We start from the raw sequence: 27,613 nt of genomic DNA, 5'->3' as shown, positions 1-27,613 counted from the left end.
ATAACTATTTTTTTCCCCTGAGAACCATCTGCAATTTAGAGACTTGCTAATCCTAATTAAATGCACTTTTCTCAAGTGTGTGCAAATGAACAGAGAAATCTGCTCGGCAAAGCACTTGCATATTTTCCTCCTTCACAAAGGGGGAGAAGAAACTGTTTTGTGGTTTAGTATTAGCTCCTGCTCCTAAGTGAGAATGAGTCGCCTCTCTGCGACTTCAGGACGCAGAGCAGTCAGAGATGGATCCAAAGGGTCATTTGCTAAAAGCAAAGGAGGAAGAGCCCTCAAACAAGTGTTGGTGATGCAGCTCTGAACATTCACACCGGAGTTCAGCTGTGCCTTCCATCATTTTGGACAGGGCTTGAAATCCCAGTATTCTGTTTGGAGGCAGCGAACAGAGCCTGGCACTCACAGGGTACCAAGCACACGAATATTCTGCCCTGGTTCTTACCTGCAGCACCTCCTCCTCAGCCAGCAGTGGGAGCTGCTCCTTGCTTTGAGTTTTACTCACCGGCAGAGCTCACAAATGGGACAGAGGCACCAATAGCTCAGTCCCTGGAAGCAACAGGTCTGTGTGGCTGTTCTGAAACCAAGCACAGGGACCCTCAGCCTGGAGACAGACACCAAGGCCAGCCGGGGCTCAGAGGAGACGGCTGCAGAGCTCACACCCACTCCTGGTGTCCCCTCCAGCCAGTGCCACCCAGCCCCTCACAGGTCACCCCAACCTGTGACCGACACCACCAGCGACACCGCAAGCCTCCCCTCTGTGCACCACAGGCACTGTCAGGCCTCACCATTCCATTTCCACATCATTTTGGCCATCAGCTCCCACATCTGGAAGGTTTCACCCTCCCCAGCACTGCTTTAAGCCAAGAACCTGGCCCAGCCTGTTCCTACAAACCAGCCCAGCCATCCAGGAGGCTGTGTCCTCTCGTTAGTGCTGCCCCATTAGTGCCCTTAAATGAGACTGGTTCATACCGGGGCTTTCATCGGGTGAATTCCCTTTCTCCCAAGGATGAGTTGCCTTGGGTAAGTCTCCCCCAGATGCCTTCCAAGCTCCTAATTTCAGTTTGAGATGTGGCCAGAGGTGCTAGTGTGATCTGACAGGAGAGTTCCAAGAACACAACAGAGCTAGAAAATTTTGCAGAACATATTTGGTTTCAAAAACTTAGTAATAATTTAATACAAATTATGAAGTCTGACAATAAAAATACAATTCATGCCCCCCTCAGTGTTATCGCCACAAAAAATGCACTCAATAACTCAGTTTCCTTTCTTGAAGGAGAATAACCACTAGAGAAGAAAGCAAAAGTTTCTTCCTTATTTTTTAAGACAGATTTTCTGGGGAGTGACTCAGTATTTTCATGTAACTGAACATGAATTTGGATTTGGTCATTGGCAGCTTCTCTCCCTCTTCCCCAGCAACGTAAGGATGGCGAAAGGTCAAGTGAACATGAAATTCCAGGCAACTCCTTTTAAGCCTTAAAAGCAAGACACAGAAACCAGTTTTGCAAAACACCAAGTCTATATTTACATCCACATGTAATAATATACTCAACTAAAGTGAAATACATCATAAATTAAATGAGTAATGTGTGCCTGCTGCTTGCCGACTTCCGGTTCCAACAATTAAAATAGAACAAAATGGAATGAAATAAATACATTAAAAATAAAAAAAAAAAAAAAAAAGGAAAAAAATCAACAATTTGTACCTCTATATATGCGCTGTTATTTCCAAAGGAACATACAAAACCAGTAGTATCCCAATAGTTAATACTGATGGGCAAAGTGTGTTCTGAAGCACAGGGTGGTGCTGCCATGGAATGGAGTCTTCAGGTCCATTTTTCCATTCCAACCCCAAAAAAAGCCTTGAGGGACACTGTACCAGCATGAAGGGAGATTAAAAACAAACAAGCCTTAGGTCTGTTTGCTGAAACACGTTAAAAAGCAGCCCTGCCCCGAGTGGCACAGGCAGAGCAGTGACAGCCACGCACCCTCCGGGACAGGGAGAGATCACACACAAAAATAGATTAACCCTTTTCCAAGTGAATTCATCTTCAAAAAATAGGCTATAAAAGTGCAAAACTAGGAAAACAAAAATCTAGATTATGTACATATGGCTCAGCTTATGAACAGGAAAACAGGTCAATAGTGTACAATTTCCTGATACACAGCACTTCATTCCATTGCCAGTTTACAGAAACATTAAAAACCAGTCCCATTTACAGGAACCAAGACAACTGGAACATCTCAAATTGCATAATGAAAAAACAAGAGTTTCTAGGTTTTGCTATTTTACATTTGCTGTAGGAGGGAAGAGAGCAAAATGAACAGTGCAAAATATTTAATTTTTTTTGTTTTGTTTTACTAAAATATATGGAAGTCAAAGCCAGGTACAGAAGGAATTAACTCTTAACTACAACTTCATGAGAAGAAACGAGGAAGGCAAGTCAAAATATGCAACAGTTCTGCTTTACTGGCTGGTAACTGGCCATCTTCCCTTTACAAAAATTAAACTGCATGTGCATTAGAAAAAACTCTTGTTGTCTTCACAAAAAAATAAAAGGAGATAGTCTCCCATTTACAGGTTATTTCTCACTCATTTTAAACACCCAGTAGATGCTAAAACTTGACATCAAGAAGCTTCCAAGCACAGTCAAGTAGGCTCCACCACAGCCACATCCCTTTTGAAGTCTGAAGATCCCAAATTCGTATTTCAAGTCTGTTGTTTGCGACTTTACAGCTTTGGACAACGGTGCAAAGAAGTTTTTTTCTCTAAATGTGACTGTGTGGAGCTTAGTACAGAACCAAACATGTGAAACATCGAGACTATTATTGTTTCTCAAGCAAGTCCCAGGGATTTTCTGTTTGGATGGTGGCAGAGGTGTTTTTAAGAGGCTTCTCTGAAGAACAGCAACCAAAGCCAAGAGAAGAATCCAACCACATTTCAGGAAATCCAAATGTCAAGTATTGCCTCATGCTTGCATTTAAAAACATGCTGGAAACAACCCCAGAGAACCAGAGCCCTCCAGCACGTCCTGGTCCTCACCCAGCCACGGCAGATCAGCACAAAGTCAGCACCGTTGCTTTAATGTTCACAACATTTATAAACCGGACAGTTTCAGACAGTTTATTTGGAACTTGGTTTAAAAAACTAACATAGTTCAACAGGAAAAAAACCAACAGATGAGAAACTTTCACTTTTATGAAAAAAGAGCATTAAGCCAACAGGATTTCAACTTCAATATTTACAGTTTACCTGAGGTGCAACGATATATATTCTTTCCAAGAGAAACTCTCCAGCAGCGCTCAAGTATGTAAAAATAGAACTCCTACCTAATATTTGGTCAATTAATTCTAATGAAAAATACTCAAAAGTCAAGGTCAAGATATACGTTCTCCACACACCTTCATAACCCAATTGTTTAGACTACTTTGTATGGCTATTTGGTACAAAATGTTAAAAGAACCAATATTATAAAACTGTAGTGTTTCTATATACAGTACAATCACAGCTTAGTTCAGTAGCTTTCACCGTTTTCTCTTCCTCAGGGGATGAACTGCAGGTGTAACGCCATGGAATATGCACTTGTGTCCTCAGACCTGGGGGAAAGAAAGAAGAAAAAAACCACTAAGTTTGTGGTGTGCAGCTATAAAATAGTACAGCACAGTTTCTGTTGTAAGGAGTGTCTTTACAACAAAGGGAATTCCTTCCACAGCCTTGCTAAAGAATTGGTATTGCCATGTAAGTCTGGATCTTCTATTTGCCAAATAAAAGCTGGCAATCAAATGTACTTTGGAAGATGCTCAGCCCCAAAAAGAATTTCAGGCATGAAATCAAGTTAACAGCACAACCAGACACAACTATGCTTAGCGGGGGGACAATGAGAGCAGTAAGATTAGAAGAATACCAAGAAATCAAAGTGTTTTAGAAGCTGTCAGCTTGATGTTAGATAGCTCTGCTCCCAAAATCTTTCCATAACATCATGTGTGCTGGCCAAAGTGCTACAGCATTCCAGACATGCTCCTTAAATTTGCAAGAGGGAAATTATCTGTAGCTCTGGGTTTGAAAAAGGCAAACAGATCTATTTATTTTCAGTCCCACAGAGCACTTCTGTGCTGAGCAGTGAGGGATGGTGCAAACACAAGGGGGGGGTTCAGGTCTCAGACAGAGCTGCAGCACTGAGGACATGAACTCAAAGCACCAGGGTAAAGATTTCACTGGACCTGCTTCCCTAGGAGGGCACACCCTCCCCTCCCTCAAAGAGAGGAAAACCATCTGGAATCACCTCTGGAGTCACCAAGGGAATCTGTAAGGAAACCCTCAGCTCCCTCTGAAAGCAGCCACCCCAGAGCTGCGGTCGGAGGCAGCCCTGGGTGCTCAGCAGTGGCAGAGTGAGCAATGTCTGCGTCTCCTCGCGGCCCAACCACCACAAGCTCCCCCAGCACCCACCAAGCGTGTCACACGCACTTCCTCTCACTTCTGCTTCCCCACACCTCACTCCTCCACCTTCAGGGACTGACTGAACTTTGACTTTCTGACTTCACTTTGACTTGCTGACTTTCACTGAACACTTCCCCCTGGAACTAATTAATATATTTATCTAGCATTACCCTCCCATTTCTCTTCAAAAAGGAGCATCTCTGTACCTATCAAACAAACCATTACCACTACTCAAAAATCAGTGCTGCTACCCCAGCATTTGGCTGTAAGAAGGAGGAAATTTTTATCTTTTCAGGCTCACACTTTCACAGCCTCCCCTCATGCTGTGCAGGAACCTTTGATGCCACGAGTACCTCATGCAACATTTAAGCAACAATTAGTTCAGAAGGTTTGTTTACCTTGAGTGATTCAGTTCTTCTTGTCACTGGGTCTGAAGGGCGTGTTCCCCATGAAGGGCTCGTAACTTCTCTTCTGCAGCAGATTGCTGGGTAAGTGTTGGTATGACACCGATCTCTTTCCTGGAAAAAAAGTCATTTAAGGCAGTTAGAATTACTTCTTGCTACTCTCAGGTCTGCATCAGCATCCAGAATCCAAAATACCTTGACTGATCATCTCAAAACCAGGCCTCAAAACTATAGATATTCCTAGTCCTAGAAGAACATTATATGAAATTCAGGATCCAAAATAAATACAAGGAGAATGAAGAAATAATTTAACAACTTTGTGCTAAGTTTTATCCACGTCATGTCCAGGTCCAAATTTTGCTCATTTTATTGCAAGAAAGAAACATCTTTGCTTAACTCATCCCACAGCAGAGGCCTCACCTAAGGAGGTGTAAGTGCTGCACCCTTAATGCCTAATTCAGTTCCTGCCATTTGTCTGAAAACTGAATTTTTCAGTGAGTATTTGAGAGGGAAACTGGGGATACTTCATTGTTGCCATCATGCATTATATGGAACTCGTGACACTTTAAAGAGTGTTAATGCACATTTACTTGCAGACCTTTGTTAAGCAATTTTCAGTCTAGTATACAGGCAGTTTCATGTTTATCTGAGACCATTAATCCAGATTTATATATGTGAAATCAATGCCTGTTCCATATTAAGTCTTACTAGCTTAGGCAAGCAGTCAAAAACACTCCATAAAATTAAGGCAAAAAGTCCAGAAATCATTACTCCCCCAGGATCCAAAAAGCCCAACTGCCATCCATATTCCATGAAAGCTTGCAATGCAGCATTGAAAAAACCTCGAGAGCTTTAATTAAATGAAAATGGCACCGCTAAATTAATATTTCAACAGAATCCACGGAGCCATTGGAGTGTGTCACGAGCAATTGTCTTTAATTTGCAGCCTCTGCCAAATCAATCAGCCAACAGGTTATCCTTGATAACATGTTGCCATTGCAAAGGCAACTAATTTGAGAATAACACAAAGTGAGTGGTTTCAGAATGTTTCTGTCTCTTCAGGGCAACACGGGATGGCAAAGCTTACAGGCAATAAGGGAAGGCATCATGCTTTAATCAAGTTTGCCAAGTGGAACATATTCTCCTGACAACTTGATCCAGCATTTAACATGCGACAGAACATGTTCCGGGGACCTCAAGAATGTTGCCACAAGGCACACGGGCCCTTAGAAGAAGGTTTTGACATCGTGGTTTAGAATATCAGCAGGGTTCGAGAGACAGAGAGCAGAAAGCTGCAGGTCTGCACCTGCACAACTCTGCAGATGGTATCACACAACACGGCTGGGAGGAGTGCAAGTCTACAGAAACTGCTCTAGTTCAGCTTTTTAACGAAAAACAAAAAGAATTTCAATAAACTTTTCAGTCTCCACTCACAATAAAATTCTAACACTGTTACCAGTTGCTTGCCTGTTGCCCTGTACCCTCTCAATAATTATCAAGGTTTGGGTTGGGTACTTCAAGGCGAATTGGTTGAAAAATTAAGAAATTAACCTCACAAACCTACATCTTCCTGTCCAAGGCTTTAATTGAAGTTGCTAAGAAAACCCAATAGAGGGGGGCTTGTTTCACAAGTCTTTCCATGGAGGTAACAGCCATAAAAAGTTGCTTTTCTCGCCCTGAGCCAGCACTGGGTAATGAACAATGAAATCCTCATTTCCATGACAACAATGCTGTCAAATTATCTGCAGCCACAGTTCTGAGAGCTCTAAATAACAAAAAACAGTGCAAAGTTCTTGACTGCAGCGCAGCGTCTCCAGGCTTGCACCAAAGAAGAGGAAGCAAAGCCCAGCACAGAGATTTCTCTGGCACAGGTGGAGCTTCCAAAAGAAGAGCCAGGTGGATTCCAGTGAGGTCATTGTTTAGAAATAGAGCTGCATGAGCTCTATTCAGCAGGCTGCCCTGGCCCACACTGCTGACAGCATTTCCCCATCCCTCCCTCACTCACTGATCCCTCTTCACAGCTCATCCTCTCACATCGTCAGGAACCCAAGGTCAGCAACAACACTTGCGTTCCAGGGCACCCCTGTGCAGAACCCAGTGCCCATTTTGCATTTCTCAGAGCAATTCAGGGTACACAGACAAAGCTCTGCATGAAACCAGGAATTAACTCCATTTCCCCACCTCTCCAGTGACCCAGCTGTGGTGCTTTTCCTTCTCCACTCCCTGCCCAGCCAAGACACAAAACTGTGTCACTTTCCCTCACCTTTCCCTATAACCCACTGCGCATTTATATGTAACTGTGATACATTTTTGAAGCCTGCCACATTAAAACAAGCAAACAAAAACCAGAGCAGAGTGAGCAAATAGATTTCTTTTTTCCTCATAAAAGTGGATTCAGTATTTGCAGTTTGCTCTGACCTAAGGGAACACACCCCTGCTTGTTACCATCCCAGACTTACTTCAGAAGAGCAACTTTACTGCTTCCAGAGAATGGGAGCATTCAGAGTTCAGGAACTTCAGAGACTTCAAGACTACACAGCTCACACAGGCTATTCATTTTTATAATGGGATCTTCGTTTCAAAATTCAAAGTCCTATATTTGTAGCTAAGTCCATGCTGACCTCAGCTTAAATACCAGCTTCTACAGTCAGACAACTGCTTAAATATCACCCAGCACCTTTTAATCTTGGTCTCCTGCTAAGTTTTGAGAATGTTGACCAAGGATAAAACACAAAAAGTATGTATTTTGTAAAAGTACCAGAGTTCTCCCAATACATCACAAATCATTTATCTCTGCTAGGCCCAGAAGTTTCCACAGAGCATTACTACACCATAATTAGAATAGCAGAAATCTGTTGTCTTGATTTAACAAAGTATTCTGTTCCTACTAAACGTTAAACATTAAAAAAAAACCCACTGAAGAGCAGAAGTCGAAGATTTAAATCAGTTTTATGATCTGCTATACATCCTTTTCTGCTCTTGAAGGGAACAATTGTCCACGACAGCTTTTTTTTTTTGTAAGAAGTTTTATTAATATTCCAGATGTCCAAGACTTCTGGCATATTAAGCAGAAAGGCTCATTCCATATCCTGGATTAGTCAACATGTCTGGAGTGCTCTGATGAGCAAACAATGCATGTTTGCTATCAGAGACCCATGACAGAGGGGAGGGGGGAACTCGAGGAACTCCAGATCCCTCTTTAAAATTCAAACGTTCCATGCCTAATTCCCCAAGCCAGGAGTTTGCTGAATCTGGATTTTAAATACAAAATCCAAGCACTGGCTGGACTTGGTGAAATGACATTTTCAATGCTTCAAGGTGGGCACACACTTATTTCTATCCCATTCACCTCCCTGTGCAGCAGCGTCAGAGATTTGAGGAGGAAGGAGGGACTGACCTTCTCCTGTCGAGCTGGTTACTTGGCCATTGCTAGATCCACAAGAACCATAAAGTGATGCAGAGCTGTATGGCTCATAAGGTTTGAGAGCAGTCAATACGTTGGGAGGATCAATATCATCTGCACTGAGAAGCCCTTGTTTGGTTGGCAGAAGAGAGGATGCGGGTTTGGTGCGAGGATATTCCTGAGGTAGCAGATTTGCATATCTGTTTGCAACACGGAATCTGCTCATTTCATATCTCCTGTAATTAGCCATTGGAGAGTCCAGGTGCTCCACAGCTACCAGAGTAGGTTTCATCCGTTTGGAAGAGGTTTCTCCATAGTCCAGAGTTGCATTGCTCCCAGATTTACTACAGAGATAGTCTCTCCCTCGGTGGCAAGCCCAGCCAGGTTCATTGAGGTGAGACTCCAGAACCCCATTCATGCTGCTGCTGATTAGACCAGACTGAGTCACTGGGGCACCCAGAGCTTTGATTTTAGATTCAGATCTTTTCACTCTGTCCAGTACTGGAGAGATACTGGAACTGGAGTGCACTTCTTGCTGAGGTTGTCTGTAGTTATTTGCCTGAGTTCCAAGATTACTTTGCTGTTTGTGAGACTTGAGGTTACTCGGGGCTGTGCTGCTCGACTCGCTCGCTGAGAAGAGAGAGGCTTTGTTCTGTGGAGGAGTACATTGCTTGGCTTTCCCTGTTTGCAAGGGTTTTTGCTGTGGATTTGGGGAAGCCTTGTTTTTATTGGAATGGAGAGGCAGAGGAGGCACATCCTTGCCCAGCAGGGCCGGGGGGCAGCCCGTGCGCCGGGCCTTGGCCACGGCCTTGCTCCTGTAGCCGTTCTTGTTAACCGTGTCAGGGTTGTACTTGTGCATCAGCCTCTGGTGCATCATGAGGACCTCGGGGTAAAATGTCCTGTAGGTACAGAAGGGGCAAGTGCTGGGGGCCAGCAGGCCTCTGCTTGCAACCACTGAACATTCCTGGGAAGTCTTACTGGATAAGTCCAAGGGCTGCTCGTGACAGTCCACGACAGGTCTGCGTTTGTAGTTCTCAGTGCGTTCTTGCACATCGTTCACATTTTTGCCACCAATAAAAGCACAGATGTACTGGACATCATCTTCCTCTGATGCCACAGAAGCCTTTCTCTCTCTTTTAGGCTGAGCTTCCTTTGTTTCCTTCTCAGCCTTTAGTTTCTCCGGGTAAGGAGTGGGCACGTTCTCAGGTATTTGATTCAGATTGCTACAAACAGAACCTTTGTTCAATTCCCTGGAATTGTTCTTTACTTTTAAAAAGACTGTGCTGCCTATTGCATTGCTCAAGGACAGAACTTCCTTTTGCTGCTTGGCAGGTGGGCAGCTCTCAGCATCTTTGGCACCATCAAAAAGCCTCTTCAAATTTTTGGTTTCTGGAGCAGCATCAGCAGCCAGTGACAGCGCCGTCTCCTGACCCCGCAGGGAACCTTTGCTGTCACCCTTCCCATCAGCTGCACTGTCACCGTGCCTGTCCTTGTGGTGTCTCTCTAAATGATACCTCAGGGACGTTTTCTGGGCTGCTGCATACTCACAGAATTCACATTTGTACGGCTTTTCACCTGCAACACAGATTTATCAGTAAGTAAGTTTGACGAGATCTGAAGTCTCCATCACAAACACAAGGGAATAATGTGGACTCTAAACCACTAAAATTGATTCTTCTCTCCCCTTCACACACTCTGAAGTCCCAAACTCATCTAAATCATTTAAACAACAGCATCTTAATGCTTTTACTAACTACAGTGACATCTTCTGGCTACACTGGGATGCTTCCACACGCTGGCTACGGATGGAGATGGGAGCTGACAACGTGTCTGGCAGAGATAAGCAAGGAGTGGAACTCTGGGTCAACCCCAACAAGCTGCAGCCCTTGATCATCCCACAAGTGTCCTATTCCCAACACAAACGGGACAGCTCAGCTGTAAACAGAGCTGCTTCCCAAGGAGCACACAGGCAGGCGTAGGAAGGGTTTGTCTGGCTATGCAAAACAAGGAGCCGAGTTGATAAAGAGACTCAGCTTGTCCCCAGGTAGCAGCAGCTGGCAGATAACCAACTTAACACTTGAGAAAGAGGCTGGTTTTTAAACTAAAACCAAACCCTAAACTTTTGCTACACTGCTAAAAGCAGAAAAAAAATCTAGAATTTTAAATATATAGTTTCAACAATACTTAATGTAATTAACCCTGTTCAAAAATACATATACTTATGTAAATAATTCAAATAAATTTTAATTGCAATTATTTGATTTTTTTCTTTAGAATTAGAGAAAACTTTGTCCTTACTCAACAATTTTGAAGGCAATTTCTGTTTTTCATAAGCAAAACCAAACATTCCATCCAAGTGGATTCAGCAGATTTCCCTCCCCTCCTCCAAAGGTAAAGCCCCCATTTACCTGTATGAGTTCTGAGATGAATATTGAGGTAATAATTGGAGCGAAAATACTTTCCACAGTAGCTGCATTCTCTGGAGGTTCCGAGGGTTTTAACTTTTGTTCTTTCCAAACTGTCTTCATTTTTATCTTTGGGAGAAAATACAGGCATATTATGAAGAGCAAACGCAAATTTGCAGTCTTGTTGAACACAGTAACAGTGTTTTTTCAAGGAAAAACATAAAATTATGAACTGCTGTCAAATCCTATGGTCTACAAGTAACTTTGAGTAATCAGAGAGCACAAGAGAGTTAAAAAGGTTTCTGTCCAGAACACTGTGGTTTGTGACTGTGACCAAGGAGCCCAGAGAACAAACAAGATGCAAAACAAGGGCTCGAAGAAGAAGAAAAAAAAATTTGTCTTTATTGATCTACAGGATCTTGATGGAGAATGGCCCATCTGAAATACACAGGTTATAAACTGTATTATTTTATTAAAGGAAATGCTTGAATTAGTGTGAGTGGGATGATTCAGACTAAATGTGCTCTGTGCACCACAGCCAAACACAGGGAGGTGGGGAAGGAAGGCAAAGATGCATTTTTTTAATTAATTAATTCTAATGATGATATTATTTCTGTGGTAATCAGTGGAGTGTCTATGTAGAGACACTCCTTAGATTGGATGAAGAATATTTCCTATAAGCATCCTTAGATTTGATGAGTCCTATTTCAATCCATTAATATGGAGTGAGGAAGTGCCAGGGTGTCCCAATGGGTGACCCGTGTATTCCAGGTACAAATCCAGGGATGTCCCAGCGGTTCCACTCCAGTGCAGAGGCAGGAGGTGCCACAGGAGGGCGGCAGGGACGGCGGAATGGCAGAGAATTCACCCAACAACCAGCAGCAGCCACTGCGACTGCTCTGCAGCTTCCACTGAAAACCCAGACAACTCCACTCAATACCCACAGCAAGGCTGACTGGAAACCAGGAGGAGGAAAGAGACCTTTGGTGTGACTAAGAAGTGGGATATATAATAGAGCTTAAAAGAGTTCTTTGAGGTTCCTGCCTGCCGGAAAGTTTCTCTCCTGGAAATGCTGCGTATGGCTCAGCCCTGGCTGACTTGAACAAACAGCTCGTGTCTCCAGAGGTGTGACTCAGCAGCTCACACCAAAATCTGCTCTACTTTAGGATAAGACTGAGAAACAAAACAAGCAACTTCACATTAGGTAATCATTTCATTCCTTTGTTCCTGGAGGCAAAATAAAGGGCTGCACATTACCAGAAATGGCAAAGTCAGCCCTGTGTGGGTGCCAGGACATTCTGTACGTCGTGTCTTGCCTTGAGATTATGCAAGTGTCTGTTCCTGAACTGCCGGCTGGGCGCATGTCACAGAGAAGGGGAGATTAGCTGCCAGACTTTCTTTTTGTCCCCTGACATGCAATCTTTTTCAATTAAGGAATCATTCAGTATCACTTGCTTTTCTGGGACACTGTGACATGCAGAATTAATCCTGGGTAATGTACAGATGGAGGCCATCCACACCGTCAGCAGTCCTTCAAGGCAGAGGAGTTAAAGATGAACCTCTCTTACATACATGTCCACATATTAACAGCCTGTGCCCTGACACAAATGATTCAAACGTGCTGGCTCTGACATTTAGGCTTTCAAATTACTGTTCAAAACAAACACTGAACTTGCAGTTAGACAGAAAGTTTTAAATTATTCTTTACTTCTCAAGGTCTTAAAAACTGCTGGTATTGAGCACTGAACATTTTTTGCCCTTACAAGATACAGGGGGAAAAAAGTGAAACTGCAATTATTTCTTCAAAAATACTCTTTGAAAACATGTGCCGGGTGAGAAGGGATATGGAACACTCCAAAGCGTCCAGTAAAGCTAGAGAGAGATAAGGGGTGAGTAAACAGTGATTTTTTGATTGTTAAACTCATTGTTACGAAAACTATTTCCATGACTCCAGTAACTAACTGCAAGAAGGCCCACCACAACTTCAAAGACCTCAAAATGGCAGCAGCCAAACCTTTCTTTCCCTCTCATTTTTCTCTGTTCCCTCTCCCCCACCATAACATTCCCTATCTAGTTTTTCAACATTTCCTATCACGTTCTGGAAAGATAACAGAAAGGCACAACGCATTCTTTGGCTCTAAGGAGTTCCTAAACAAGTCAGTAAAAGCCACTTCAAACTGAAGTGCTCCCAGTGCTACTCACCTAAATTAATTGTTTCTGGAAGCCCATCTTCAGAGCCATCCTCAGAGCCTCCTTCCATTCTCTCTGCTGCCCCGTTTTCCTCCAGGTTTGCAATGATATCAGCACAGTAGGTCCTGGCAGCAGTGGAAGTCTCTCCATCACCCCGCCGGTCCCTCTTGTGCACTCTGGAGTGAAGGACCAGCTGGTGGTATGTCCTGAAGGCTTTCCCACACTCGGAGCAGTGGGTTGGCTTCTCTTTGTTCTGGGATGATTTCGAATCCATCTCCATAGAAGGCACTTCACCAGCGGGATGTTTCAGTTTGTCCTGGGTTAAGTTACCATTCCCTGTGAAACTGCTGTTTTTATTTACCTTTGACTTCCCTGTAGTTTCAGCCTGGCTACTTTTATTTGCATTCCAAATTTCACAGAGTTCTTCTTTATCTGAAGATGACTCATCATTGTCTGTACTTCCTTCTTGCCCTGGTTCTTTAATCTGCCCATGGCCAACTGCAATTTTACCTTTGGTAGCCAGCTGCCATGCTTGATACGTGGTGAAAGGATCTAGTTCAGCGATCCACTTTGCAAGTTTCTGCAGTTTGTCCTTTTCCGGAACTGAATTTGGTCTTAAGTTCAAGAACTGGAAAAATTCCTGGTTTTGAGATGTTTCTTCTGCATTGACTTCAGCAGTCACTTGGGGGCTTTCACCATTGGGAACTGATTCTTTGGTGTGCACTTTACTGTGCTCAATTAGAGTCTCTTTATTGTGAAATAGGAAACCACAAACCATACAAATTTTGTAAGGTGACGTTACGTTTTCAGTTACGTGCTCCTGCACCACCTCATTTATTGTTATGGGGCCTTCAGAGCCTTGTTGGTGCTTGTTTCTAGAACCAGGTTTTCCAGTGTGTGTTCTCATATGATTTTTGAGGAACCACGGCTCTTTAAATCTTCGCCCACAAACATTACACCAATATGTGAAAGAATCTTTATGCTTTTTCATGTGTGCCTCAATGTCAAAAGCTTTATCAAACGTCTGCCCACAAACTTTACAGCTAAGTTCTTCACTGTCCTGCTCATTGCTCGGTGAGGGTGAGTTGGTTCTTACCTGACATTTATCCAGAGGACTGAGATACTCTGCTTCCACCCTCAGCACGGCTGGCTCACACAGCGTGGGCCTGTGCTGAGTTAACACGTGCTTCCCCAGCTCTTCGGGGTGCTTAAAACTCTCGTCACAGAACATGCAGTCCAGGGGCATGCAGCCCTCAGCCTGCATGAGGAACTTCTCCTGCAAGCTCTTGTAGGAGATGGTGTTTGTCCCTTTTATTGTCATGGAGGCATCGCTGTTCTCCATCTGGGCACCAACGGCGCTGGCTATTCCATCGGGTCCGTCCATGTATGCCAGGAGAGGCTGCGTTGGCATCTTTCCTCCCTTCTGCTCCCTATTACATGTCTTAGTGGAAGGCTGCACTTCTTTGGGGGTGCTCCCTGATCACAGTAAGGACACTTGTAGAGTTCTCCAACATGTGCTTACAAGTCTGCTGACCTGGAAAACCTCTGCCAGGAAAAAAATTTTTTTTTTTTTTCCCCCCCACCAGCAAAAAATTATTTCTTCTTCAGCTTTATGTGCTTCCACACATCCCAGCAAATGTATCCAAAGGTTCAGTCAGTGATGGGATGAGGTTTTTCTGAATTGTTTCTTCAGCTTTTTCAAGTCTACAGATACAGTCAGTTGCACTTAGTTTTGTTGTACAAACATTTCAAATAGTTGCATTGGATAAAATACACTCAAGGCCAAGTTCAGTGCCACAAAGAACTCCAGCACCTGGGAAAGAGAGAAAAGAGTTAGTCAGACTTTTCAAAATAGAAGTATTGTCTCCCAAATAATGAAAATATTAGGGCTGAGAACCATCAAGTGCTTTAGAACAAAGCATATTTTTAAGAGCCAATGAGGGATAGGTAGAAGGCACTTGGTCGCTTTTCTACCTGCCACAGCTGAAATCGTTTGGTCTTGAACATCCCTCTGTTTACAGTTGTTATTTTCTTGCAAGACTTTCTCTGTCCCTTCTAAACCTGCTCTTACCCAGTTATACAAAGCTGCTGAAACCGTATTTCAATGCACTCCTGAATTCATAACAAACGTAGCAGCCCAAGTAACCTTTCCTTGAACCTGTAAAACCACAGCAAAACTTCACTTGTTTGTCCTCTAAAGGCTGTTGAGCAAAAGGCTTTTAAGACCAGACAGCTTGGAATCAGCTTTTATAGTTCTGGTACACAGGAAATGTCAGCACAAATCTTTGTATTAAGAACTATTCACCAGCCCCACTACTCAAAGCTTTTCCTATCACCCACAAATTTACAATGTCTGTGACAGTTTTGGGCTGGTCCAATAAGAACATCTCAAAGTTCAATATGAACTAATGACACTGTTTCTTCAACAGTGGTTCAGTATTTAAATCATCCCAGAGCCCAACTATTACATTATAAAAAGAAAATTCTTTAACCACAACTCCCATTTAAATCTCTATGTCTACTAAAGTTGTAATGTCTGCTAGCAGCAACTTCATGGCCACCACTCTTTGGGCTGATAAAGCAGAGTTCTGTGGAGTTCAGGACTCCAGTTGATGAAATTTTTGGATAAAGGAAAAGTCTAGCAAACTAATACAAGACTAATATAAACGGCAGAGAAATCATTCCGAGACATTTCCAAATAAAGTAATAGCTAATGAAAAGAATTCATTCAAAATCTGACTCAAACTTTGGCAAATTATTTCCTAAGAGCCAGCTGGTCAGTGACCACATGACTTGAATGAATATGCCCCAAAACACATAATGCTCTATAGCTCTTAGAGCAGAAAACATGGACACAGTTGGGGTTTAAAATTCACCTCAACTTCCACCTCTGCCTTGCTTTTATAGGGAAAAAAATGAAGCATTTTGCTTTATTTGACCCAAAGAAAGGACAACAATTCAACCACAGCCCTGCAACAGTAAGGTTTCCAGAAGAAGGTGCTGTAGCAGATAAAAGACGTGGTTATCAGTTGACTCTCAGCAATTTCTGATCAGAAAAATTTCTGAACAGAAAAAGGTGGGCATTAAATCTAAAAGGCATTAAAGGCATTAAATCTAACACCATTTCAGTAGAAACCAGCCCAGGCAAGAGAACCACCTAAGGAAGGAAGGCTCAGAACACACCGGCAGGAGTCAAGGATCCAACATCTCAAACCCTTCACCCACTTCCTGCAGCCTTGCCCTGAGAACACTCCTTGCTTTTAATTTGGAAAGCCAGCACCTCCTTCCCATCATGCAGACCACAAAATCCTGGGGCCTAATGAAGATGGGTAAAAATAGAAAATAAAATAGAAAATAAAACACCACCACACGAGAATGCCAGTAACAGGAGAAAATTGTTGTTGCCAGCTGCTTCTCTTTCATTTTTTTCTGCTTCTCCAAAGCCTGAAGTCTCTTCACTGCCCAGTCCTCTAACCCAGGTTTACACAACCAGCACATTTAATATCAAGACACTTCTAAGTATTTTTTTATCCCAAGTTGTTTCAGGCCTGGGCCAAAGACTTACTCTAAGCTAAACACAAATGGAGGATCTTGCAGGGTAAGGGGGAAGTCTGAGAGGTAACAAATCACTGCTGATGGTGACAGAACCTGGATTTTCTGCAGCCAAAGTCTCTTTTCTAACTATGCCCTTTATCCCCGTTTTCAGTTTTATCACTGCCATGATTAAAACTTCCTCTCTGCACAATGACTCAAAAACCTCCTGTAACAGGCAGGTTCAGGCTGAGGGGTGACACTTCTGCTGCTACTGCAGCCCTTGCCTTTCTCCCTTCCCCTCTCAGCTCAGACCTTCCCTCACTCCCTGTAGGCAGGTGAAGGAGCCATAACCAAAGTTGGAAGCTCAAGTATTCAAAAAACTTTCCCTTTTGTAAAACTAAGGAAAAAACATATCAAAGGCTGCTGGTTAGCATGTTTTATACTTCATGTTTCAACTTGCCTTTTCGTTCTGTTTCTACTGGAGTTTTAAGAGGTATTTTTTACCCAACATGCTGCAGCAAAGCTCAGTGAGTATCTGCCTGAAAATAACTTAAGTTCCAAATTAAAAAAAAAAATCCAGGCAAGATTAAAAAAGTGGAACAAACTTAGGAGTTGACTGCATTTGCTTTCAGAGCCACAGGGAAGTGCTCTGCAGGAAGAGGTGGAACAATCATCCTACAGACAGGCCAGAGGCATTTCTGGGGCATGAAGGCAGATCCAGAGCGCAGTGCCTAAAGTCCCACAAAGTGAACTGCTGGAATTCATCATCCACTACTTCCTTGCTCATGTCTACAAACAGAAAAAGCCAATTAGGGTTTGTTACGCTCCCACTTTGTGGCACTACAACAAATACACAATAGAGCAACAAGAATTAAGTCACTGGAGAAAGGAAACAGATGAGAAGCAGCAAAATCCACCCTCAGTGTCCTGTCCTTCATGGCATTCTGAGGTGAGGTGAGAGGAGGGACAAGAGAGCTCCTTCTAACACGGGCTACCACACATGGCCCTACCCAAACCCAGCCTAGGATAAAACACTGTGACAGCCTTAGCTCCAGATTCATTAGAATTTAAGGGACAGGCACAGATCACATCTAGGGAAGGCCCCAGGTTGGTCACTGATGTGTGAAAAATCCACCTCAATCAATCAATAACATTTTCTCTGATAAGTCTTTGGAAACAGGGCTGCTTCAATCCCATCTCAGCTGTCTGACAAATAAAACCTTGTCCTCACAACCACACAAACACAGTGTACAACCAACACCTGGGTCACGAGAGGAGTTCAACAAGAGCTTGGGGCCAATTTCAGTGGCTATCAGTAGGTCTGAACAAGCCCTTTGGAGACTTCTGCCATGGATCAAAGCACTTTGCACCCTCCACCAAGCTGTGCTGACTGCTCGGCGCTCTCACTGCTTTTAATAGGAGGCTCTGAACAGCTCTAAGAAGCAGCCACAGCTCATCCTCTAGGCAGCATTGCAAACAGAGCAAGATATTCCTGTTTCAGGAATCTGAAATGCCTCTTTGCAGCTCAGGCAGCTATTGCTCTTGGATATGCAGAAGAGAGCACCTACAGACCAGGAGAAAAACTGCAGGTAGCATTTCTGAAGAAAAGTGCAGATGCAACTAGACAGGAATATATTTAAACTGAGAAGATACAATAGAAGTACTGGAGTCAGGAAGTGAGTTAGAAAGCTGTACTCTTATTCTGCATCTAGTGAGTACACACTTCACTCTGATTAGATCCACAGCTTTTACAAGTAGGCAGGATTTTATGCTCTTGCTGTTCAGACAAGCCAACACATGCTGGAACTACAACCCAGATACCCCCACCAGGATTTTATCCACTAGTAACAAACCTCTCTTCCTACTGAAGACAGTATGCCTTGGATTTGAGGACCAAAACCGCTTATTAATTACATTCCTGTTATTCAAAACCCCGTAGGCAGCAGGAAAACTGTCCAGAGTTGCCTCAGTTCTGTTGCTTCCTTAGAAAAGTAGACAACCTGCAACACTGTGACTGTGGCTGAAGGTCTGTGCATTAACAAATAAAATACAGTACCTGGGTTTCTTCTGCCTTCTTTCACTTTCAGAAGACAAAAGGACACACCAGTATCAGAGATACTGAGTAAAGGAAGAGAACAAAACAGGAAATCCTTCCTTCCAATAGCTGCAAGCGATAAACTCGCTACAGATGAATTCAAGGTTGAAAATATAGAATGAATTAGCTCCTCACAATAAAACAAGTCAAGAAATCCCACTTGTGACTTCCCTGCCCATCTGTAAACGTCCCCCTGTCCCTCCTGCCCAGTCCAGGGCCCACAGGTCCCAGGGGCTGCTCCAAGAGGAGTGAGCAGGGCAGGAGGAACCTGCACAGCACCCCTGGGATTCTCCTGGAGTGACCTGTTCGGAAGTGACCAATTCCTCTCAGTTCCAGGGTGCCACCTATTGCACCTGATGCAACTAGAAATATATTTAAATCGAGAAGAAGAAAGAATAAAACTACTGGAGAGGTTTTAGCCTGAGCATTTAGCAAACTTCAGCTCTCAACTGAGTCATCCTTGGCTAAGTGTTTCAGCAGGTTCACAGCGATACCCATTGTATTTATAAACACCACAAAACACACATGAAGATTCCACTGGACAGATGAGAACATCGTGTTTTCATTGCACTTGCCACACAACCTAAGAACCACACCAAAACCCTGCTGCATTTAAATGGATTATTAAAACAGAGAAAAGTTTAATTAAGTGCCTGTAGAGGAATTTAATTTATTCTTATTAAATTACACAACCAAAGACAACATATTACGGTCTTTAAGATTTCTTTGGGAAATGACCTATCAGGAGTAATTTTATTGCATTTCTACTTCCTGCATTTCAAAATTTCCCTGAATATGTAATAAAAACATCTAGACACACCTTTCGGAGAATAGCAAGTCTAACCATTGAACTTCCCATTTTAAACACATTACAGAGGCACTGGGAATAAAAGTTGCATGGCAAGTCTCAGGAAAAACAACTATTCCCTGCTAGTTTTGTGCTGCAAAGCTATTGTTAAACTGTAAAAAGCAAGGTGGAACAATTACAGAAGTTAAAGTAGTTGCTGCAACACTTTCTGAAAAAGAGAAGTGAGAAAACTTGAAGAGTTACAGCCAAATCCAGGACACTAAAGTTACTTTTCTGCTCTGGCAGATAAAAACTCAGACCCAACTACCTCAACAAACTCTTAGATTCTCAAATTCAAGGCCAGCAGCAAAATTACCGCTGTTCAGCTGACCAGCTTCTTCCAGCTGCTGCAAATCAACCACCTTAATTTTTACTGGGTCTATTGGACTTGAGAAACTTATATGTAACTCTCATTTCCACTTATAAAAACCCTTCCGTTTTCCTCATGTTTCAAGAAGTTTCAGGATATCAAGAGTCATTTTACATGAACTGTTCTTTCCTCTTTGTGTGTTTATGCCCCAGAACAGATTGCTGGTAAATAGATTTTACACTGCTGATTGCTTATTGGAAATTACAAGTTTAACACCTTTTTTTTTAAATTATTTCAATTTCAAAGATTTGCTGTAGTTGTTCCAGTTCTGCCTAAGGAACATAGATAAAACAAGCCAGTTAACATCACTTTTTCCTCACTGAGACCACAAATAAAAACTACCTTATGTATATTATCTTATTTATCTGGGCACAGCTGTATTCAGGTGTAACACTGATCACAGGCAGAGCAGCTCACGCATAAATAAACACAACTTCAAATCCTCAAATAAAACCTGAGATGAGGCTGAACTTCATCTTATTTAGAACGTTTTTTAATATAAATATATATCAATGCATAAAACTAAGGCAGCTGCACCGCACCTACAAAGTTAAGCACAAATACCACCCTAAAACAGTTCCTAACAACATTCACGAGCCCCAGGATTTTGAGATGCCCCTTCAGTGTCCTGGCCATCTGTAATGTCTGCAGAAGCCAGCAGTGACCCCAGCTCCATGTTGGGGGCAGTTCTGGTGTGCCCTGGCATTCCTAAGTTCCCACGCTTAGTCAGAAATTGAAGCCAAGTGTCATTGTGAGGTTCTCACTCACCATCTGTCCCAAAAGGTGAGTCAGATTTCCAAAATCCACGGCCTGAAATTTCAGGGCTGTCTCTGCAGGTAGCAGGGCTTTATGGCAACCACGGAACTTCCTTTCTGCGCTTAAGCAGAAATGCGTGTGTCACACTTCAGGCCAGGAGGGGGTTTCCTCTGTGAGGCAGAAATGCCTCTGCTACCCCAGTCTGCAGGAGGGATAGTCCCTAAATTTAGGGAAGATGATGCAGTATTTGCGCCACAGACCATGACCTTATTTCTCAAAGAATACAAGTATCCATTGCCCGTGAATCAAACGATAACACTGGAAAAGTTATAAAAGCCAGCCCAGATAAAACCTGATTTTGCAGACCAGCACAGAAGCCAATGAATTATTCCTCATTACTGGGCATTCTGCTGCTTTCTAGGGAGGGAAACAGCTACTCCCATCTTTTAACAGTAGATCATTTCACACAACTTCCCAGAGTGTTCTTTGTTAGTAGAGGAGCACGTGAGCGATCCCAATGCTGCTTCTCATCCACACCGAGCCTTTTATACCAACTGTGCAAGCACAAAACTGTTTTTAATACTTTGTTAACAGTTCAGCCTGATAAAGAACTACCACAAGCACTTGTAAAGGAAATGGAGATTCAGGGGGAGGAAGGGGAGGAAGAGAGTTGTTTGTTTCAGTTGCAGGAAAGATCAAAACGAAGATGTTCAGGTTGAAAAGAGAACATAAAAGATGACCCTAAACTGGAATTTCCACTCCCTCAATCTGCAAATTTAAGTCCCTCTCGTTAGTCTTCATCCTTCAGGCTTGAAGATTTCAAAGTTATCCTAAACTTAAACTCTTAGAAAGGTTTTTGTGGCTTATCCTTTTTATCCTCTCTAAGAGAGAAGCTCAGTTACAGTCCCTTCTAACAACACCACAGAGATTTCCAACGCAGTGATCCTAAAACAATTCACAAGAACACAACCAAAGTGAGACGTATACAGAATTCAACACTGTTATTATCCAGGCATTTCTGCACACACACTTCAGAAAGATTTTGTGTTGAAGGCCCTTTTGTAGTCAGATAAAGCAGACACACATGCGAGTCATTTTCCCCCTGAAGTCTCGCAAACAGGATTTTAATCACCAGTGGAAAATAACTCATAGTTAATAATGAACAATATTAGGAAAGCTCCCTCCCCCCATCTCAGACATCTATACTAATAAAAACAAAGGATATCCTCTTTCTCTAAAAAACCTTTTCCTGTGGAGTCCCTTTTTCTTGAAGGCTATATGTCTAACTGTTTTGGCAGAGGATGGATGAGCTGAGTGTGTCTCCTCAGTGAACTGAATGCCTCTTCTATCAAAAGATGCAATCAGGCCTTTTAAAGCAGGGAACATATAAGCTTGCAGCATTTTGCACATGTTTTCCCTCCACTGAGCAAGAGCAAATATAAAAGAGACTAATTCTTGCCATTAAAGGAGGAAGCACTACAAGTAAGTATTGACTTTTAAAGTTCAGATGGACTGCTCAAACTGCTGGATTTTTTTCCTTTTCCCCCCGATTAGGAGAGAATTTCTCAGGAACAACAAAACCAAAGTGTACTTTAGACAACAGAAGTGGCCAATACCTGCTGTACAAAAGCTGAAACACACAAGAATAATCCTATTTTAAATAAGTCTGAGACACATTTCACCATTGCTATAGGATGATGCAACTTCATTAAATCAAGAAGTTACATGCACTTAAACTGGCAATGACCCCTTACCTTACAAAACAGTTTATTGTTCTCTCCACAGCAGGTAAAGGCTCTCAGTGGAATGAGTGATACATTTTTATTGTTGAGTCAGTCTCACCTTACACAGACTGCCTTGTATGTTTACTCTTGGTTTTCATTTAGAAGAAGGTATTTTCAGAGACCTTAAAAGCAAATTTGACTTTTTTTACTTCTTGGCAGAGGGATGTAAGGTCTCTCCAGCAGCCACAACTACAAAGTGGTAAATTCAGTTTACCAAATTAGACTTAATTCCTTATTACTCAAGAGCCAGGAGTTCCTCTGTAGCAATTACAGGCAAGTTGCATCCCTTTGGGCAGCATAGGTGAAATAACAGGAAAAGAGACTATTTTACTATTCCTGAAGTTGAGAGAAGTGGTCACTTTTCCCTTTGTTAAGGCCATTAATGTGCCCTAGTGCTCTCACCTGGCTTCAACTCTGAATCCAGCTCTGACCCAACACAGCTCAAACTGCTGCACCTTGGAAGGAACTGAGCAGTATCTGATCCCTCTCCTCTGCAGAGCACTTGGAAGTTGTCACTCTCAAACACATCCACAATTAGGTGCTTGCAAAAGTCAGTCTTGAAAGATGGAAATAGATACAGAGTGCAGGGAAAAGACATTTACTTGTAGTTCAGTCATTCCCTGGACTAGCATCTGAAGGTACTAAAATACAGAACTGATAGAAACAGACACTTCAAGCAGTTGCCTCCTTTCTCCCACGCAGGTGGGAGATCTCCCAGAGACTGATGCAGACTTTTTAGTTACCCAGCCTTACATTATCCCTCACCAGTGGGCTACAGGGGTGTGTGGGATGATGTATCCAACAGCCTGGGCTGCACAGGGCCAAGCTGGCCTGTAAAGGAGAGGCAGCATCTGCAAGAAATTGAGCTTCAAAACAGGCAACTACAGTTCCCAGTTTTGTCAGCATAAGAACAAAAAAATGTTAGAAACAAACAGGAAAGGTGAACAAAAATTGAGGCTTCTCTGGGCCACCTTTACATCCATTTTCCTTACACTGTACCAAACATCATTCCTTGGTGTAAATCTAAGCAAATCTAATTTTGCTTCTTCCTGAGTACCAAGAGAAGCTAAGAGAACCTCAGGATTTCACCCGAACAGTTCTCAACTATCACAATAAAGTGTAAGCACAGCACAAGGGCCTCAGTTTCCCTGATGCAGCTCAATCAGAGGCAAACTGCACTCCCTTTATTACAGTGAGAATGCAAGTGTACCTATTGCGCATAAACAAACTCAGACTTTGATACTTTTAGTTACATAAAATCTGCAGCACATAGGAAAGCACCATCCAGTCAATTATTCACTTCTGCTTGGATGGTTTTTTGCTCCAATCTTGAAGTCACCCTGATCTACATAGATTTCCCTGCATATCCTAACCACATTTCCTCTTGTACTTTCTTTTGAAATCCTCAAGGCAGGCTGATAACCAATTCCACCTCATTGTGTTTCCAAACACGTATGTCACCTGTATTTTTAATTTCAAACTCATTTTTCCAGGCGTGTACCCTGTTCTACTTTGAAACTGCAAAGCCTGCTCTTATCACAGCACTTAAAAAAAAAATGGAGAAAGAATCAAGAGTGCTAGATTTATGATAAGCTATAAACTATGCTCTGACCAAAGTCATATGATTGTAACAGTAGAAGTTTTAATGTATTTTTCTCATTGACATACACCCACATTTGGCATAAACAGGCTTCATCAGCAACAAAAGGATATTATTTGGCAATTTCACTGAAGAAAAAAAAAAAGTTCATTTCTAAAAGCAAATTATTTTGAGAGAGCAACTTTCTGTTTGGAACCACATAAAAACCAAGTTAAGTTTATACACTGAAAAATCTTTTTTAATCCTAAAATACAACATGTGTTGAGAATCTTACATAGCTTGGTCATATCCTTTTCCTTACTTTTGTATTCAGTTGCAAATCTCTTGTGGAATGAGTCACATCTCTCTCAAAGCACGCATACAGTAGTCAGCAGAATCCCCTCAGCACATTCATGCACCAGGAAGAAAAACTTTTTTGTTCCTAAAGTCACCTTAAAAAAAGGGGGGGGTGGGGGGAAGTAATCAGAAATGCCCCAAAGTCGGTTGAAAGTAAAAAGCCATTCGCAAATAATGCAGATATGAGATGTGGGAAGTCTCTGAGGGGGGCTGTAAATGCAGAGTCTCCCCAGTGAGAGCTGAGCTGGCACATGGCAGCCCTACTGCAACCCAAAGCACTGTCCTGCTATATTTAAAGACAATACCTCAACAGTTACGTATTACAACATTTGAAGTGAGATAAATAAGCATAAGACACAGGCAAATATCCTTGGTTATTTAATCATCCTGAAAGCAGCGTGGAAATGTGAGGCTGAGTTCAAAGGTCAAACTCTTCTTTCAGCTTCTTGCAAAGAAAAGAAAGCTCAGCCCATTTTACCTTGGGGAAAGGGGGGCTGCTCTTTCCATATGCCAGCATTTCATAACACAGGAAAGAGGGAGTGTATTTACATATACACTGGATGGACTCTTTTCCTAGGACAATGCATTCCCAATCAAGATTCGGGTTAGAAAGAGCTGGGACAACAGAAAGTCCCAAAGAACAAAGGGAAGTTAAAATTTACTTAACACTTCCCCAGAGCTTCTTAATTGCAAACTCTCAGATTTTTTTGTAACTAAAAGTTTACTGTAATCACTGTTTTGAAAGTCTAAGTGAAACCCACAGTTCCCTTTTAAAATAATTTTCCCCTGATCACAGTAATAACTTAGCACTTTGTATAAAATATCATATTAATCTATCAACATAGTTCTAAATGAAAACACAGTGGTAAGAGAAGATCTTTCTGAAGGTTAGAAATAAGTGCTCAAAAAGGAATTTTTGGAGTGTGATCTAATGAAAGGGGAAACCAGAATCAAGCAGCCTTTTGTGTAAGACAGTCTGATAAAAAGGTGCAAAAGTTTATTATCTCCCTCTCCTTCTAGCCCCTACCCTAAATCCTGCTCTCCCCATCCCTCCACCAAAACAAAGCAAAACCAAAAAACATTATTCACTTAAAGAGGGAAAAAGAGAAATTCTCCAATGCAAAGCCTGGAAGCCATTCTCTAAAGACTACTTAATATGAAACTTTGTTTACAAGATACCAATACAGCCTCCTTACCACACTCAAAACCAGAAAACATCCACTTATTTAAAGAAATGCTTTTTCTATTTTGATCAACAAGAACGTCGGTATTCATTTAAATTTTAAATTTGGCCCCAGCAGTGCCATATGAATGCTTTAAACTCATCGATGATATGCACTGTTTGAGAATGTTTAAACAAAGGAAGTAGGAAAAGCCTTAAAATACACAGCAAAACTTAATGGCTTCAATTTTTAAATATATCCTGATTGCAGCATGGCAAAATTATTCTCTTATGCTCACAGTCAGCCTTCAGAAAGAGTAAGTGCAGTCAGTAGAGTAATTTGTCCCACTGGAAATTCTGTATAAAACATCTACCTAAAATAAACAAGGCTTCGCTGCAAGAATCGTCAGTTGCCATTAAGGACACACCTTAAAGTTCTTACCACACAGTAACTAAACAAGTACTAACTAGTGGGGACTGTTTGCTACTTTTGTCTTAAAAGTTAATGAGATCAATTCACCCCTCAGTATCAGATCCTCAGATCATTTTCTTCAAAATACAGCAGGCAAACAACCCTCAAAACACGAACATCCAGGCTTTGAGTGGCTGATGTGTTATCAGCAAGCCTGAGCTTCTTGTAAAGGCGAATAGAAATATTCACATTTAAACCTGACACCACGTAATAGTAAAAGGTAAAATGCTGAACTGCTCAGAATCTGGAGCTCTGGTACTGGAAGGCAGCTGTTGTTCCCCTGCCTTTTCTTTTGTTGTGCTTAATCTCATGTCAAGTCATTCAACCAACTCCAAAGCGATGAAGACATAATTGAACAACCTTAACTAAAAACTGAACTACTGCTCCTAAATTGCCATATATGCTGTTTAAAGATTAAAAAAGACTAACATATGAGAACGAATCCACAGAATTTAAATCAGCAACTCTGGTGCATGCAGAAGAGTTGCTTGGCTGGAGGCCAAGCCAATCAATAACCACTGTAATAACCATGGTTCTAAAGTTATTTGTTTTTCATATTCACCACCCTGAAAAACTTAAAGGCTAAACTTGAAAACTCAGATGCTGGTGTCAGGAAAGAGCTGTGGGATCGAAAATCCAAGTATTTTGCTCAGCATGACGAGATTGCTCATTCTTCAAATATTGACTCAGTTACAGAACTAGTAAAGGGGAAGAAAAAAAAACCCTCCTCCACCCTCTCCCTCTTCCCTCCCCCTCTGCCAAAGAATGCAGTTTATCCTACTTATTTGCAACTGTCCTTTTCTATTATCCAAGGAAAGGCTGAAACCTCAGTGTGGACATCCCAAATTAAAGTCTAAGTCGTATTCCCAAACCTCCAGTTAATAAGAGCTCCTAAGAGCAATAAAACATGGCGTTAAAGCATTTGCAAGCCATTGTCATAGCCCTGTGCTCTGATACCTTTGCAGCCACAGAACCAGCCCCCACCAAGCATGGAAGCATTGGTCAGCAAGTCAATGCCTGCTATTCAACTTGTAGTTAGGCGTTTTATTTCTGTGTCTTCCAGATCATATCACTCCTGCATTTCACGGCCTAATAAAATGTGAAGAATGATATGCTCCCTTCTCTCCCCCCCTCCCGCATCTGAAACTGCGTTATTTCCCTCTCTTCTTTTTCACACATTCTTACAAAAACTTCCCTTTTCACATACTTCTATAAGAAAATATTTCACTGCAGCTATACTTCAGTTCCTATTTCTATTTTCGATTTTCACTAGATTCTTCTGCTCCTGCCTCCCCCTCAAACCCACTGGTAGAAACTGATGTAGTTTTAAAGCTCTCAAGGTCATTTCAAAAATGAAAAAAAAAAAAAAGTTGCCTTAAAAAAAAACCCTTTAAACACACAACCCCCCTAAACTAAACCCTTTTCACATTCAAACGCCTTTCATCAGCAGATCAATAACCCAACAGAAAGATTTTTGTTCCCCACCACTTCAAAACTATTACACTTCAATTCAAATACTTACTGGGAGTCACACAGCACATTTTATGGGATGGCTCATTAGAGAACATACAGATCTTACTTTGGGTGCAGGTTTTCTGTGTGGGAGACAAACAAACAAAAAAGGCCTCACACCCCAAAACAGAAAGTCCAGGGGGTATCACGGAACAGGAATGAAATCCAATCTGTGGATATTCTAGAATTTTATTGTCCTCGCCTGGCAACCTCTTTTGTTGCTTGAGAAGTCAGTTGAGGCTTATTTATTTATTTTCTAAACTTCCTATTCCCCTTTAAAAAAAAAAAAAAAAAAGGAAAAA

The 27,613-nt window shown here is 42.1% G+C and overlaps 1 protein-coding gene across 2 annotated transcripts; it reads right to left on the bottom strand.

Annotated features, from left to right (window-relative positions):
* Positions 1 to 1,500: 1,500 nt before the first annotated feature.
* On the bottom strand, positions 1,501 to 27,534 carry ZNF217 (zinc finger protein 217). Of its 2 annotated transcripts, none has more exons than XM_008635072.2 (6): positions 27,322 to 27,534; positions 12,856 to 14,656; positions 10,657 to 10,782; positions 8,243 to 9,823; positions 4,840 to 4,959; positions 1,501 to 3,600 (listed from the first exon to the last, which is right to left on the bottom strand). In XM_008635072.2, exons 2-5 carry the CDS (start codon positions 14,252 to 14,254, stop codon positions 4,850 to 4,852), a joined length of 3,216 nt encoding a protein of 1,071 aa, XP_008633294.1. In that variant the 5' UTR covers positions 14,255 to 14,656; positions 27,322 to 27,534; the 3' UTR covers positions 1,501 to 3,600; positions 4,840 to 4,849. The 2 variants fall into 2 exon arrangements, with proteins under 2 accessions (XP_008633294.1, XP_017590486.1); XM_017734997.1 differs by lacking the exon at positions 27,322 to 27,534 and adding an exon at positions 20,458 to 20,559.
* Positions 27,535 to 27,613: the final 79 nt, after the last annotated feature.

The sequence above is a fragment of the Corvus brachyrhynchos genome, unplaced genomic scaffold (genome assembly GCF_000691975.1).
Source record: "Corvus brachyrhynchos isolate BGI_N302 unplaced genomic scaffold, ASM69197v1 scaffold10, whole genome shotgun sequence".
Classification (NCBI taxonomy): domain Eukaryota; kingdom Metazoa; phylum Chordata; class Aves; order Passeriformes; family Corvidae; genus Corvus; species Corvus brachyrhynchos.
This window is presented reverse-complemented; position numbering and strand designations above follow the sequence as displayed.

What these genes read in the sequence shown, in the direction of transcription:
- ZNF217 (XM_008635072.2), bottom strand. Translation starts at nt 14,254, where the DNA reads ATGCCAACGCAGCCTCTCCTGGCATACATGGACGGACCCGATGGAATA. An exon ending in TCCAGAAACAATTAATTTAG is followed by an intron (nt 10,783 to 12,855) that starts GTGAGTAGCACT and finishes TTTCTCCCAAAG; the next exon opens with ATAAAAATGAAGACAGTTTG. An exon ending in AACCAGCTCGACAGGAGAAG is followed by an intron (nt 4,960 to 8,242) that starts GTCAGTCCCTCC and finishes CTTTTTTTCCAG; the next exon opens with GAAAGAGATCGGTGTCATAC.